The 17,267-nt window shown below is 44.1% G+C and overlaps 1 protein-coding gene across 3 annotated transcripts in view; it reads right to left on the bottom strand.

Moving 5' to 3' along the window:
* The window catches only part of LOC130181646 (arginyl-tRNA--protein transferase 1), a 50,309-nt gene that overhangs the window by 1,336 nt on the left and 31,706 nt on the right, over nucleotides 1–17,267 (bottom strand). For 2 of the 3 annotated variants that reach the window (XM_056396008.1, XM_056396009.1), the window contains exon 11: nucleotides 6,126–6,246. In XM_056396008.1, coding sequence (XP_056251983.1) covers nucleotides 6,126–6,246 — 121 coding nt within the window. Of the gene's footprint in view, nucleotides 1–6,108; nucleotides 6,247–17,267 lie in introns of all 3 variants that reach the window. The other variant, XM_056396010.1, reaches the window with a different exon arrangement.

Raw genomic sequence — 17,267 nt, 5'->3', positions numbered from 1 at the left:
GCTCTGACACTAAAACCGCTGCCTCCAGGAGCGAGGGGCAAAGCCAAGAGGACACGCAAGGGGCAGCAGAGCGGGGAATACCAACTGAGCCGAGATATACTGCAAGTGGTTCTCAAAATCCGTAGTTAGTGCTAATCATCTTCCCAGTCTGAGGAGTCCTTCATTTGCTGTCATTCACTGGAACTTCAGTAGATATCTCATGTCTCTCCAGTGATTTACATCCCAGCTCTACTCACTGTAATTGCCCTCTTAAAATGCTTTAATCTCTCTCGTTAGCTTTTATTCCATGTCTTTTCCAAACATTCGGCTTTTTCTCCCTTTGCAAAATGCCTAAAATGTAAAATTTATATTGTGCCTAAAATGCACATCCCCTACACACTCTGCACATAATATTTCATCCATTCAGCCTGTCCCGTCTGGAGCAATCTTGGTCTGGCCGAGCTGAGAGGAAGCAGATGAAAATAAACCTGGGGCCAGGCTGTGGAGTGGAGTGGACGAGCTTGCCAGGCCTATGGCGACACATCAGTCAAACAGGAGCGAGTTGGATTTGGTATTAATAGAGCTCAGGGCCTCCTACTCACCACTACCGTTCCCCATGACAACAACCCATGTGGCTCGCAGCTGAGCACCCAGGTGGTACGAATGATGTGAGCGCAAGTTTTTCTGCCTATTTCCGAAAATATTTAGGATGCCGCCAAGTGCCGCCAAATCCAACCACCATCAACCCAATCAACTGGGAAGACGAGATAAGAAAGAGGCAAGCCGCCCAAAAAAAAGTCTTGTCTCTTGCTCCAGATGTTAAATGGATCCCCAGTTTAAAGAGAACTCAAACCCACTCTGACCGGACCCTGAAAATTCCTGAGCTGGATGTGATCAGTTAAGTTGTTACAGAACTTAAGTATCACTGAAATGGACAGTGACTAAATCAGGACAGCGGTCAAAATTTGGTTCGAGCAAATATAAGTGAATGTCCCCAACGATTCCTGTATCTCTAACTGAAGAGCAAGACAGAGGAAAGAAGAGAGCTGGTATAAACATAAAGCCCTGAAGCTCTTTAGCTCTCACACCCCCATTTCCATCAATATATTTTCATATTTCAACCAAGATTTTCAAGCTACACTGTGGATTCATGTTTTATTTATTAGGCTCATTTCCCTGCTCAGTAATGCCCTAACCACTGCGTTTCCCCCTGTTCTCTACAAACTGCTGAGTCATATAAGTGAAGAATGCTTGATACAAACTTTTAAATGAAGAAAATCAGCAGTATATTAAGTCTCACCATGTGGGGAAATGGATTTTTAAAAGATGCAAACGTGTTATGTAACTTCCACATGTCCATAATTTTGGTCCATGAAGAATTAATGTGTCCTGATGGGATGAAAGTGAAAATATTTAAACGTTGGATGGATGCTTCCTTAATCACTTAAGCAGCCTTCAGTATTAGTGGTACAGTCTCTCCAAGCACTATGTGCCTCATGTTTTTGGATGGACTACAACAGCGGTTGCGATTTGTGACTGACTGACTGACTGACTGACTGACCGAAAGCTAGCCATAATCCAAAGCAGTGAATTTCTGAGAACTCCAGAGGAACTATAGTGTGAACAGAAAGAGGAACTGAAGCGGACCATACAGAGAACTGAGTCCTCTTTCAAATTCGGTTGGTTTCAGAGTCGCTCTACTTTAAGAAGACTGAGTTTGGTTTGTTTCAAAAGGAATACATGTGAAAACACCCGAATATTCTGTCGCTTCTAACTTTCTCATCATTTTACAATTAAATAAAGCCAAAATCACAGTCTGTCTATTCATGTGTAGGGTGATTTTATCAAACGTCGCAGCAAATCGAATCACTTGCATGGGAAATTGTGTCCAAACTTTTGACTGTACTGTGAGAGCACAGAGAGAAGGAGAGAAGCAAACAGATAAAGGAGCTGACACCAGGCAGAATGCAAAAAGCCTCCGATATGGTCCAGACATACACTAGGTTTGGACCTAGTCTTGTTTATCAGTGTGTCAGCCAGCCCACTTAAACAACTATTACGCAAAGTTAAGCTTTTCCACTCCAATGCGTGACACTGCTCTGAAGCACCACTGTCCCCTTGTTAAGATATTAAGTAGTGAACATTTCATAGACCACTATGGACAGCAGCATGCAGCTTTAAGACGGCCTATTAATCTTAACAGTAAAACTGAGCAGGGGTCCTATCCCTCTCTCTCTCTCTCTCTTACTCAAGGCAATCCAAACATCCGCTGCTCACATAAACAACTTTCCTTTTCTTCTTCAATCACTCTGCCCTCCATCCATGCCCCCCTCCTCATTTTGAGGAGCTGCAGGCTCTGTTTCCGTCAGGCCCACCGGACGTTCAGTGACACGCCACTCTGAGGTCACAGCTTCTCGGTGTCGGGGTTCAAGGGTCGGGGGGAAGAGGAGTGGTGAGGGTCGGTCAGGGAGTGAGAGGGTCAGGGCCGAGGCTAGGGGCCTTGACACCTCGCCACGCTCCTCTCTCTCTTCCCATCCATCTAAAATTTCAAAACACTTGCTTAAGACAGGATGCTGGTCAAAGGCAGGCCATCGGGTTATGACCACTCACTATGACCCAGTGTTGCAAACCCAAAACAGGGCTTACTTTTGAAAAGAAAAAGGCCAAAATAGTGGTGTAGTGAGTAAAAAGACTACTCTTTGACTGGAAGACCTGGGTTCAAGCCCCTGTGTTATCACACATCCGTCCAGCTGACCCTGAATCTCTGTAGCTGACCACAAATTTTGACCCACACAGCAAAGAGAGCGACAAGAGAATTCCTCTGGATTATGAAGGATATTAACATTATTGTTGTTATTAAAATGAGGGAAAGGTTCTTCCACAGCGGGAAAAGTGTAGCAGATCCGGACAAAAAAAAAAAAAAAAACCTAACTTCTGCATTATAACATAAGAGACAGAGAGGAGTCATATCTGTCTCCCCTCCACTCTCAATGGGAACATTAGTGCATGTCAGGCTAAGGAGCAGAAAGCCCAGCGAAGAGCAGAGCAAAGTGGCTCTGACAGCGAGACAAGATATGAAAGTGTATACTGTAAAAGATAAATATATAGTGGAGAAGCAAGTGGCTTGGGGGTAATGGGTGTATGCTGTCAGCCTACCACCGTCTCCCCCGACTAATGTTTATGTTAATGTCAATGTTACTGAAAGCACAAAGCACAGGATCTAAAAGTCAATCAGCTTCATGAGAGGTGAATGTATTTGTATGAGAGATGAAAGAGAGACAAACAGAATGGGATCATTTTATTTAAACATTTTTAGATATTTGACTTATTGCTAGTGTAGTGTGTGTGTATGAAATATGCATTTTTGTTCATTTTACTTGGCGCCTCCTGGACGCACTTAAAGTCCGGGGGCGACTATTTGTGTCACACATTTTTGCAAGTGTTTATTCTACTGAGCGGGCAATGCCCCTACCCCTGTCTCTGCACACTGATTATTAGTGTGTGTGAGAGAAGTTACATATGTGTGGTGTCGTACGTGTGTGTGTGTGTGTGTGTACATACTGTATAGACATCTGTGAGAGGCCACAACAAGGCCCTCGAGGCCCTCGATGTGTCAGCGGCAGGCATGTAATCAATGCGAGTCAGCTTTGGACAGAGTTGTGTAAACTTTAGATTAGTTGTCTTTACACACCTCATTAGGACAGCTCTGTAACCCGGTCACCCTTAACGCGACTCCAGCACCCCAGTTCTCATTCACCCCTGAATGAAGCTTGGAGTTGAAATTAATGGGGGATTTTCAAGGCAGTTTTGGTGAAAACAGACATTTCTTCAACATTTTTTTCTGCCAAGTTGCTTTTTTATTTTTAGATCAAGACCCTTTGTTGTCATCATTATTTATACGGCTAAATTTAAAGCTAAGTCTAAGCTCTGCCAAGATTTTCAAGGTATATCTCACTATAACTAATCTATCTTTTGTACCAGTAATGAACCCTGTTGATATGGTTATTGATAAAACTCTAAGGAGTTGTACTTGACAACCAACCTCAAGATAAATGATGATATATAATGCTGAATATTTGTTGATAAAATATCACACATTTTACTTCTGTGGCCACTGCAGCTAAATAAATGAAACTGCAATAGGTAGTTAGTTCATAAAAGATACACAAGAGATTCCAGCACTGTTACATGAAGTCAGGTCTTCCCCGGGACTTAAATACAAATTGCAACATGTCTTTATTTAGACCAAAAACAAGCCACACAATACCAATTAGGACTAGCCCACAAGCCTCAACAGTGTGCCATGCTGCTAACCTGATGATGACACAGGGCAGGCTGACCTGGTGACTGACTGACCACTGGGCGTATTTCTGAACAAGACAAGAAACCTCCACACCACAGCCAGTCTGGCAGAGGCCACAGTTCAACCCCACAAGCTTGGCAACAGACGTGAGAGCCAACCATCAAGACAGCTAGCACTGAGATATAATGACACTGCGTTTGGATAGCTTGGCCTAAAATAATGTCTGACTCTGTCCAAGATCAACAGTCAAACGCTGGAACGGAGGCACCACAAGAGCCACAGACACACAAACATACACTGGCCACAGTGAAAATGGCACAGTCTGAGACCGCCACTTTGTCCTCAGTAATTTGTGCCTACTCAGGGATTAAGGGTATGATTGACAGGAAAAGGTCAGACCTACCACTGGCTAAGCTGTTAATGGCAATGTTGTAAATGGCCGGCCTACTAATGGTCTTTTAAACGCCCTCAATTCTCCTGGGTGTGGTGCTTTCAACACCATTTGAGTCAACAACAAAAGCTAGCCAGAAAATCAAAAAAAGGTGCAGAATCCTCATTTTCTAACAACATGTGTTGAGATTTAGATTCTTCATAGATGGTGAATTTAATGCCTACATCCCTTAGCTGATCCCACAATCTGTCCCCTACCATAGGGGACAGGAGAAAGGGGCATGTGTATTTAAGAAGGTTTTGTTTCATATAAGTTTATCGTGTGTGCTGGTTTTTACCTCTCTGCCAGGCACCAAGTCCAAGTATGACCTCACTACATCAAACTCTTAATCTGTCTCTCTACTTTCATGTATTCCTCCTTCGCCCTCCACCTCTCTGTCAACCTGTCTCTCATTTTATTGTACTTCTCTCACTTCTGGTGCCAGCGTACCGCCACCAGCCTCCCTCCCTTTCACTTTCCATTTCTATAAAATCATTTTTTATCAGACGTCCCCTCCGCCCCTCCATCTTCTCTTCCATTACCCCCTCTCTTACCCTCCATCTATCGGTCCCTGTCTACTTGACAATCAAATTCTTGTCCTCTCACATCCCCTATTACTGTCCATCAGTGGCCCTTTCCTGTTTGGTGATGCAGATTAATGGGGAATAGTAAACAGGAGATGGCCGGCCCCCGTAAACTCAATCATCCAGGTTACAAGCACTTACAATACCCACAGCATGTGTGTGAATATTCACCTAAAACCTAACCTAAGGGACAAAAATGCAGAGTCAACACGGGAGGGTGAGCAGAAAGAGATTTAAAACATAGGGAGACAGAAAACGTATCTGGCCATGCACCTCTGCAGAAAAATCATGCAAAAACTCTCCTGTCAAAACTTTTAAACTCACATCAACTCTCCCTGGCCCCAGTCTCTAACCCGACAGTCCAGGCAATGGGCGTCTGCCAGTCTACCTTCTGAATGTGGTTTATTACCACTGATATCACTATTCATCTAATGACAACATGGACCTTCCATAACGACAGCACTGGCCCTGCTCTGACCACACTGAAGGCTCATGGGGAGAGCAGACTGTGTGATCAGAGCTGCTGGCCCTCCGTCTACCCCTGTTCAACGACTGCACGCTGCCTTGGAGCGGGCCCACGGTTTTCAGTACACCATCACAGTGAAACCGGATCAGATGTTAACACAAGGTTCATGGGTTCATCCAGAAAAGCGTGTACGAAGCACTGGAGGATCAAAGACCAAGCTCACAGCAGCAGGACAGTGAGCTAGTAATGTAATGAATGTAGGCAACTGCATGCGAGAGAGATGTGAGAAAATGCTGTTTCGTTTAAATGACTTATTAAATGACTTACAACACTGTAAATGACTTACAACAGAGCGGAGCGTACCTGCATCAGGATCCTGGCTGAAACGAGCATAGCGGGAGTTCTCCAGCTGCGGAAGGCATCGCTCTATTGGTACCCAGACGTAGGTCTCCGGGCACAGGAGGTCTGAAGGCCGGTACTGCCCCTGGGGAATGAGAAAGGGACAGAGAGAAGGGGTTACACCTCCTGCTAAAAATGATTCATTATTTATAACCAATAAATCGATCTACATAAAATGTCAACAAGCTTGAAAGCTGAGTGTTTTATCAAAGCAAAAATGCCAAACATCAGTTTATCACAACTTCCTGAATGCAAGAACTTCTTGCTTTTTTTAAATATTTTGATCAATATCTTCAGTTTTTTACTGTTTGCCGGACACAACGAGCAACTTGAAGACATCATGTTGAGCATGTTTTTTAGCTTTATTAATGTTTTCATAAATTTTATAGACTAATTAATTTATCTAAAACATTGCTGACAAATAATTTAGTAATAAAAAATGATCATTTGTTGCAGTGTCAGTAAAACCATTTTCACACAACGCGAGTGCCGATTCAGGGTCAAAGGTTTTTGACAAGTTGTAAACTGACCTCAGGGTCAGGAGGAAGGTTGAGACCTGGATCAAACTTTGCTCTGTTTAAGTTCTTTGTTCGAGCGCTATGCTTCTCTCCGGCAGGAGTGTTATGTCGTCTGCAGTGCTGAGCAGGAAATGTAAACACACGAGCATATTGTAAAGTGTGCTTGTGAAATAGGTACAAGTCTGTATTTGACCTAACATTTTGGATGGAAAATAAACCAAGCTGAACAAAAACAGCTGCAGGGCAAAGAAAGAAAAAAACTGAGACTGGGGTTGAATGAACAGAAAGGAGGAGGAGGAGGAAGAGACTCCATTATCAGAGACCTGCGTTCTATCACATGACTCCAAACAAATACAAACTGCTGAGAGAGCTCTGTAAACAAGCAGGCGCCTGCAACAGGCCCGCTGCACTGTCTCATCATACACAATAATATTTATGGTTTGTGAGACACTAAACTGTAGGACAAGGACTCCAGCATTTCATAAGCGCACTTTTTTTTATATATACAACTGAGGTCAAAAAGTGCTGGGTGATTAAACTTACAACAAAAAGAAAAACACAACTGTCACAAGAAACTCACAGTAAGCAAGACAAAGGAAATACCAAACCCCTTTAAAATACTGTTGCTAGGCACACACTCTGACCACGACCCATCTATCAGTCGGCCTTTATGGAAAATATGCAGCCTGCCTTTACATGCAGGATAGGATGCCATGAAAAATTAAAAACAGAAGAATGTGAAGGACACACTGATTGGTCAGGATTTCCCCTCAAGCTGGGGTCCTCATCTAGAGCCATCTTTTCTTCTCCTCCCCCAATATCAAGTCAAGGGGTAAAAGGTAAAATTAATGCATTCATACAGTCATGCAATAAGTGCCCATACCGATGTAAAGGGAAGGCTGTAAAGAGGAAAATAAAAGAAGCAATTCAAGAGTGAAGCAAAGGACACAAACATGCTTTAAGTGCTTCTGCTAACAGATGGCTGGAGGTGGAATGCTACAAATCCATAGCTGCAACGGACACACACATTGATGGGATGCTCGCCGTGTCCCAACAACCTACAGCCTTCTACAACTGTCAGCGCAGTCAGCCTGACACTCTCACACTCTACCTCACCTCTATACACTCCTTCAACACTGCAGTGGGACACACCTCTAGATATGCAGAAAACACACACACGCACGCACGCACGCACGCACGCACCTGTTCAGCAGTAGAAACACAGTGAGACACACATACGTCCTGCTATAGGCCCCTGCACCCTGACATTATACCTCAACCCAATGTGAATGTGCAGAAGGAGGGAGGAAGGGAGAAACAGAGGTCTGAATTGAGGAGCTAGCCTTTAACGACAAAGAGTGAAAGCAATAGAAGAATGAGAACATGCGAGGACTATTATTCCAAAAATAAAGAGGATTCCTGATTTCTGTAGGTTTATGTTTTGTTTCTGCAATCCACAATGATATATCCAGTCCTTTGCTGTAAAGTTCCAGCAGGAGGAGAGGCCAATCTAACCAAAATGAGACCCAGAGTTTGCTCATGGCTCACACACAATTCCTCAATTCTCCCCTTGAAAAGAAAAAAAAAAGGGACGCAGAGTGGGATGAAGAGTATGAAAGGACACAGCTATTAGTGGTCTGGACAGAGGAGAGAGAAAAGAAGACAGAAGGAAGAAAAGAAAAAGTATGACTTGCCACTACCTATCTGTCAGCTTTTTTTTTTTTTATTGGACTGAAAGTAAAGACTGAGTTCACCACTGACTTTCTTTATCTTCCCACTGATTTTTTTTTTTACTTCCCCCAGTTGGCTTGAAGGGGCCTGTAATTCACAGCTGCCCCTGCAGCTTCCTTGGCTCATCTTCAGCTCTGTGTTTTCGGCTTTTGCCTCTGTTTGCTCACAACATCCATCTCTTTATCTAACAGTTACTAATACTGACAGAAGCTGCAGTAATGGTTTCCTGGAACATAGATTCTTGAGAGAGAGGACTGATGAGAAACCAATCAAATAGCTGGAAGTGATAATGCTACGTCTGCAAATCTATGTTGCTGAGTGGCCAGTGACGTAAGGAGGCCAGAGGAAGTGATCATGGCCACAAAACCATGTCATAAGGTTTTTTGTGTGAGTATATATGTGTTTTTTTAATGTGTCCACTCATTTCCATTAAGGGCTACCTAGCCACTCGACAGATAACCAAGTTGAGGCTTTCCAGACGAAGGCTTGGTCCTCCTCTCTTCAGTGGCTCTATTCCTCCCTTTCTAAATGCTCAGAGCCTCCCACAACAACCCATCCGTCACCATCCTTCCCTCTCCGTTCCTCGCTCGCAAGTTCAGACGAATGCGGAGGTGACGCCGATAACTGACAAATGCTGAAAGGCTCGTTTAGAGAGACAGAGGGGGAGATGGGGGATGAACAAACGAGCGGAGAAAGAAGGGAACATGTACAAACTTCAGCGGACAGAACTGGCCGCCATCAGAGGTGTGAGAAACGAGATGGAGATAGGAGGTAGACAGGGAGGGACGAGTGAAAATTAGGTACAGATGAGTAAAGGGATGGTATTTAACGTCAATGAGACAGACTGAGGAGAGGCTTATGGGAGTGATAGGAGAAGTTTCAGTGCCAGCGCTGAGAGAGGATGTTGGAAGCCCGGGATGAAGAGGGAGGGGTTGGAAAGAGACAGAAAAGGGGGGGGGGGGGGGGGGGGGGGGGAGCAGATGAGAGGAGAAAATAAAAAGCTACATTCAATAGCAGTCACATAAAGAGTTAGAAACAAAATGGAAACTGTTCATTTACTGCTGTGCAGTGCATATAAATCTAGTGTTTTCCTATGCGTTGGCTAATGAACGTGCGAAGGTCACTGCTTAAAGGAAAGCAATCTTCTTCAGTGCAGATTTCCCAGAGAACTGAACTTTAACAAGGCAAGAGAGTAAAAACTGCTCAACCTCATTTGAATAACAAGATGCTCCAGCGTAAACAATTACACAACCTCAACTCATCAGAGGTAAACAAACACATATCTCCACAGGGCTTGACCCGCAGTTACACAATACTTTGCAGATCTATTATCACTCTGACCACCCTTGGTGACACACACAGCATCGTTCTTTTCAGGCCACACAGACTTCACTCACATACAGATAGCGGCGGGAGCTGCTGTCAGAGCAAACTTTATTACCAACTCATCGACTCCAACACATAGCTGTCACCTTTTTCCTTTCCTTCGTTGTGCACCCTTCTCTCCATTTCTGTCTTGTTTTCTCACACATCTCAAGGCAGGGAGGGGATGCCCCAGGCCCCATGCCTATGATTTATACGAAAAGCAATTAATCAGACACATAAATCGAGTTTTTTGCCGCAGCCAAGAAAACCTCATGAAAACCTACACCTCTTTTGCCTTCTGCTTCTTTTCTTCCTCCCTGTCTGACTAGGAAGCAGACATGTGAGTGTGGTCTTTGGAGAGCGGAGACAACTTTCATCAACCGAGACTATCAGCCAGAACCGTGTCGAGCCTGTCCAAAATGGCAGCCAGGTAAAAACTGTGACTCAGCTTATTATCAGTTAAAAAGTTAATTAAAATTTTGCTCCAGTAAAAACAAAGCATAAGTTTTTACGCCGGTTTTTTTTATCACAACACTATCTCTGGAGCAAAGGAAATGATATGTTTATGCTTCTCGCAACAACAAAATGGGTTTGTGTGGAACAAACAGAGGATGAACTCTGCAGTTAGCATTTACTTCATTTACTTATAAAGATTCACCTTTGAAGCCATTTTTCAAGCAAAAATGTCAAAGATACATTCCCTGGTTTCAGCTTTTTAGAATGTAAATTAGCTGCTTTTCTGTTTTATAACATAAATTGAAAATCTTTGGTTTTTGGACGATTGATTAAATAAAACAATTGAATTCTGACGACAATTTTGGATGAAATTCTGTATAAGAATTTAAGACCAGCAGAATTAGTATCAATTTAAATCACTTTTTAAGGATTTGTACCCTTTGTTATCCTTTGTGCTTTCTCCTGCTTGTGATTACTGTCTTTTATTATTATTCCCTATATAATAAAATACACCAATATGCTCTCATGAAAGAGACCTAAGGTACTATCACATCTTCCATTTGAGGATCTCCCTCATTGTTTTGCAGTCACACCGCAGTATCATGGCTCAAAGTTGTCCTCTCTCATGCTTGGTGGAGGAAAGACCCGAAGCCGGGAGGTGGACTGGTTGTCACAGTGACAGGGTTTCCCTGCCTCCATCTGCATTACTTTACACCCCACATCTGCTGCTGATTTCCTGCTCATATCTCCAGTTGAGTTTTCACCCAGCCTACCGCTCGCTGATGTGTCCCTGTACGTGTGTGTGCACAAGTCAGGCACTGTACAGAAAGTCTAGCTGCAGTTTCAATGAGTCTATTCTTGTTAACAGTATCAGTGCAGCTCAAATCTCTTCAGGATGGAGCATTGAGTTATACAATAATCTGCTGGTCAACTGAACACCTACTTCAGTGTGAGACAGAGCGGCTCCAAGAGTGTGACGTAAGTCTGGTTGCAGAATAGATGAGGTCACTAATGTGAGACTCTGTTTGGCTCCGGCAAAAGATATATTATCCAAAAATAACATGCCATACAAAAAGGAGTCTGTTTTATAATATGGGAGGTCAAGCATGAACACAATAGTGAATATGATATTATGTAGGATTACATATTGCTCAAGCACTCGCAGACAGAAGTGGACATTTGACCCAAACAGACAAATATGGTCACCATGTCGCATTTGTGGTCTCTTCGCAGTACGTTATTCAGCTACTTGTCACCCCGGATCTATCTGGACTCAGTGGGTATACAAAGAGGCCTAGTGTGACCCAGAGCCAAGCAGACCAAACCTAGACCGGCCCAGGCCAGCACTCTGACCCAGGGTCACATTCAGCCAATCTTAGTCAAAAACCAATAAACACAGGCCTTGATCCCTACATCCGTACTCTCTCTCCAACATACACTCTCACAATGCACCCCCTCTTTGGTCTTTAGACTGTTGAAACACACACATTCTGCCCAGACACGGGGGCATGGCTGGGGGGGCCTCTGGCCGCTGATGGACACACGTAAACAGCGCGGGTCACACAAACACAACTGCAGCTAGACAAATAGCACTAAAAACCAAGCAGGGTGGACAGAGGGACAGCACCAGTGAAAGACATGTCCAAACAAGCTGTATCTCAGAATAGTAGCCCACACAGATGCACTTTCACCACAGTCTGTGACAATATGTACATATGCATTTGTGTGTGTGTGTGTGTGTGTGTGTGTGTGTGTGTGTGTGTGTGTGTGTGTGTGTGTATTGAGTTATGTGTGCGAGTGCCCTGAACATGTCTGGGGTCTGCGTTTGGGGAGATTTACGCTAACTGCTGCTGTTTAAACACTCGGGGCCCACCAAGGCCTTTTCACCCTACTCAACACATTACCACAGGACGACCTTCAAATAAAGCTTCCAGACTGGTAAGTCTCCCCCTTGGGCCCCTGACAGCCCCCACAATCCACCAAACTCTGTCCCAGCACTCCCTCGCCTGGCTATGCGTCACGGCTCCACGGATGACAGGTTAATGAGGAGAAAATATTTTTACAGGATCGCATTTCGACGGAGCCCTGAGAACCAATGGCAGCGCTTTTATGGGCATCAGCTCACAGACTGGGCACTTTTATCTCTTTATCTCCTCTGGCTTTATGGGCAAGCGAGCTGTTACGCCTGTCTGACACAGACCACAGCTTACTGACTTGCCCCTAATCTTGGTCTTAAAAGCCCACCTCAAACTTCTCACTGCAAGACCAAACCAGAGGCCATCTACCCGCACACTGAATAAATGTCTAGCTGCATTTATGAGACCAGCTCATTCTGTCCAGTGGTGCTTATCAAAAACCTGAATGCATTGCCTTGCCAAAAAGAAACCAGGCGTTTCAGACAAAGTGGCGCAGCTGCAGCAGGTTTGAAAATAAATAGTGGCAAAGTTAATGGCAAGGCAAACACCTCAGGCTGGCAGCTAGAGGGCTCTGGATCAGCTCAGCATGACACCCTCTCTAAACTCTCATTTTCACCCTTGTGACCTTCACACCTCCCCCTAGCTCTTTCCCTCCTGCCACCCGCCTTCACCCATCTCCGTCCTTCCACCAGCAGTACGACTGAATCGTCTGACCTGACCTCTTGAACTATGCTCCCTCAGACCCTCACCCTGTCAGCAATCCTCCTTGGGGGTGCCAGGCAGAGGCTGCCCTCAGACCGTGCTGTAGCCTGTTAATGATTTGTTAAAAACACATGGCAGGACAGAAGGGGGGGGGGGGGGGGGGGGGTGATGAGGCATAAAAGAGAAGCAAAATTATCAAAAACTTTAAACAAATGTTTCTGCTGAGAGGTGCACTGTTGGTGGTCTCCTGTCGAGCTAAATCAAACAACGCTGTTTCTGTCAGAAATGCTCTAATTTAAGACAGGGGGAGGGGGGAACTGGAAGGTAGAGAAAGGGGTTTGCTTTAGCTTATAAATTTCACAGAGAGGGAGAAAATGAGCCTGGTTGGGTTTGATCTTATTTTGATGGGCACAGGTTTTGATAGGCACATTGTTGGAAGGTAATGCTCCTGGCATAGCAGAAAAATGCCCTCTAAAAACAAACCTAATATTGCTTCATCTGAGGAAAAGAAACTGGGGAAAAAAAAAAAAAAGAGGTCTAAAGAAACTAAAGTGTGATGATAAAAACGTGAGAAAGGCCGACAGTTTCAACATGGAACAATGAACTCACCACAGTAACTTTATACCAGCTCTGTTTGAGCCTTGGTGCATCTTAGCATGTAGCTATGAATTGGCGGAACAGGATCAGGGTCTGTAATACCTTTGGACTAAATCAACAAAATGTGTTGCCGTGTTTTATCTCTGAATGAAATCAGTTGAAAGTTTTTTTAGTCCGATCCCTTCTCTATCAATCTTTCATCCCAACCAGCATGGTGGCTGGTTTCTTGAACAGTTGCTGAAAGAAGAATGGAAACAAAAAAGAGAAAAAGGGCTGGCTGCACTGTGCCTGGACCTGTAGGACCTGTGAAGCGTAAACCCACCGGTTCCACACAAACACCGGTGTTCGCTGTAAGCTTTTCAGTACGACTCATCAAAAATCCATCAACGGGTTATAACGTTTATGCAGGGAGCAGAACAACAATCAGCAAGATACATAAGAAAGCAAAGCCCTCGCGAACAAATCCAACACTACTGGCGTTCGTACGCAGGCAAACACTCAAACCTCTGTGGGAAACGCTCACCTCTAGATGCCTCAAACTCACACACTGTCACTCTTAATCTGCCCAGATGTACAACAAGTGACACATAGAATGTGAGGTCACACACGTACACATAACATACTGTCTGAATGGGCCCCTTCAATGAAAATAACATGCATGCATAGTCCTGATAGCTGTGGCTTGGAGCCTTTTAGCATGTCATAACCTGCCACTGCGTACCTGGAGAGGAGACGGACTTGTTGAGGGGAAGGCTCATTACATTAACATATGCTGCTGGTTACTGATGGCACTGCGTGAGTGTTGTTTCTCTTCTCGGATCAGCTGTTCAGAACTGATGTGACCGAGCTCAAATTAAATCAGTGAGAAAAAGAATGAGGGGTAGGAGAAAGTTTTAGAATCGATCATAACTTAACTTTGAAAAACATGAGTGTGCAGGTATGCACTTGTGTGTCTTGAGAAAATGAGGTCCGATGTACATGCCGGAGCTGGGAGGCACTTTGTCATGTCTAATGTTGTCATGATAACTAAGCCCATGCAGCAGGTGACAGAAAAGCCTGCAGGCACACACCGATTAAGGCAAATATTAGCATAGCAGCAACGGGAACTGAAACCAACATCAAATTCTTTCATCAGTAGTATCCTAACAAACTTTTCCACACAGTGGCTGCTGACACCTAGATGGATTAATTTCAGGTCTGCTGAATTCAAAAGCTTTGGCCATGTGGAAAACTGCTGGCTGTTGCTAGAGAACTGACCGGCTCTGTGTCACTGTTTGTTGTTTGTCGGCGAGGAGGAGTTGGGTTGAAGGGGAACGGAGGTGCAGCTGCTGCGAAAGGGCTCTTTAAAAGTCAGCGAAGTACCACCGGGAAACGAATAATCCTTTTCATCTTGCCTCCTTTTCTCATTTGGCACACATTTTGTCACTCCTGTTTTTTTTGGTTTTTTTTTCTCTCTCCATCTGCCCTCTTCCTCCTCCTTTCACTCATTTTGCTCACTCCTTCATTCTTCCTCTCTGTGGAAAATTTAATGGTTTCCTGGGCTCAGAGCGAGACATTCTTTCACTGTGAACAATAATAACAAGAGTAAGAGCCACTTCATGTAACTCTCTCACTCCCTCACCAAGTGGGTAAAACCGGGTATTCTGTCTCTCTGTGTGTGTGTGTGTGTGTGTGTGTGTGTGTGTGTGTGTGTGTGTGTGTGTGTGTACGTGCGTGCGTGCATGACACACTTGAAAATTACTTCATGTGTTTGGACCAGGTACTGCAGACTGGTAAAGCCAAGTGGGTGACCGCCTCGTTTGTTATCATCAAAGTCTGCTTATTCACTACTTAAAAGTAACTGACACAGACAAGTGCTCACACATACACACATCTCTGGTGAAGAAATGGAAAATCACTAGAACGTGGCACGGATTTATTACTCTTTGTTCTGTGCAAAATAAAAAAGTGGACATTTAGAAGATGACAGCTAATGAAACTCTAAGTGCGCTAGCTGCTGAAGCTGGATGGTGGGGTTACCGGAGGACAAGGGAATAAAATATGGTGTGTAAAATGTGTGAGTTCAAATGTAGGTTAAGGCGGTTGTTTATGGTTTAGGATAAACATCCTAATGCAGATCGTGCCAAGAGCTGAACTCAATCTCAGGTGCTTTTAGAAAATATAAAAGAATATAAACTGCAGCTGCATCCAGATATAGGCCTATTGAAACATGTCTTGATGGCGACAGAATCTTTACTTAGCATGCAGGTTCTTTCGTCAGGGCGGCCCCCGTCACTGGGCAGATGTACACTTTCAGTGTTTGTTTATATTTGACCATAATCTATCCAAACTAGCTACAAATATGCTGCGTGACATTTCAGGCAAAGATCAACAAGCCAGAGAATTTAGCTCTCCACAAACCACAAAGTCTCAGTTACTCTGTCTGAAGTCATGAGAGCGTTTAATTCAGATGACTTTAAGCTACACATGAGAGGCAATGAGAAAAAAAGAAGAATGGCAGGAGGGCCAAGACCTTTGGTCTCATTTAGCCTCCAACAGCTTCACCTTCTGCTCTCTACAGCTCAACATCAGAGAGCCAGGCAGGGCCAGGGAGGGCCAGAGGACCAGGGACATGAGCCAGGGGCAGGATGTCACGTCTAACCCTGAACCCACCAGCCAAACCAGCAAGGCTCTGTGGGACGCTCCGTCCCAGCTTTGAGAACAAAGGAGAGGGTCTGACACTGGCCAGGCAGCGCCCTGTTCCTGGCTGGACTCCAAGTCTTCTAGGACCCTTTAAGGCTGCTCTGCAGGACCATGTCCAGGCTTTGGCACTGCTCAGAAGTTTTCAACCCATCGCACATGGAGCTGTGCGCCTGTGCCAGGAGATGTGACCTGGCAGAAAGGACTTTCTTCCCAACACAGAAGACAAGAATACACTGAGATGGAAACACAGATAAGAGTCAGTCTCTTAGAATGTAGCGTCACACAGACCAATCTTAACACAAAGGAGCAGCTCAGGTGGAGGCTTAAAAGTGTTACCTTACAATTACTTTTACAAACTCTCCAGTACGTCTATGAACACTGTATGGAGGCACCATAATACGACTTTCACAATGCTGCTGGTATCAGTTACATAAACAATGCAGCTCTATAGCTCCTCAGGGAATGAGAGTACTGTATGAACAATTGTGAAATTCCAATATTTTAGTATTCCTCTAAGTTGTGTTGTGTTAACGAAGGCCTTTTAAGCTTCAACTAAATCGACAGTGATTAGAATCAAAGTTCTGAAGTGGAAAGTTTACAGCACAAATGATTTCTGTACAACTTTTCCGTCCAAATTAAAATGATGAAACAATAAAAAAATAAATTATGTTTTTCCCTCTGTTAGTCAATTAGAGAGCTAGCTCCTAAAGTATGTCTTTGTTTACAAGTTGACAATAATACATTCTTTTTGATATTTTATCTATGTTATTTAATTATTTTCCTATTTATTCAAATTTCCAAATATTTCCAAAGTGCTTTTCACTCCCACGTTTTGTGTGTGAAAAGCCCCACCTCATGCACAGAGGGCCCAAATGGAGGGGATTTTTTGTTTTGTTTTGTTTTGTTTTTAAACGTATTATCCATATTAGTGTGGACATGGTCTCAGCAAAAGTGATGGGTACAGAGAGTTCCCAAAGAAATGGGAAAGTGGAAAGGAGGGGTCGGTGGATAAAATGGAGAGAGGGAGTGGTGTTGAAGGAGTCTGAGTGGTGTCCAGCAGGGTTCAAGTGCTGGTGTTTTGGTCCTTAAAGAGGCAAGCAGCAGGACTGAGCTCCAGAAACCAGTAAACCTCCAACACA

The sequence above is a fragment of the Seriola aureovittata genome, chromosome 14 (genome assembly GCF_021018895.1).
Source record: "Seriola aureovittata isolate HTS-2021-v1 ecotype China chromosome 14, ASM2101889v1, whole genome shotgun sequence".
In the NCBI taxonomy this organism is placed as follows: domain Eukaryota; kingdom Metazoa; phylum Chordata; class Actinopteri; order Carangiformes; family Carangidae; genus Seriola; species Seriola aureovittata.
The sequence above is the reverse complement of the archived record's forward strand: the minus strand, read 5'-3'. Positions and strand labels throughout refer to the sequence as shown.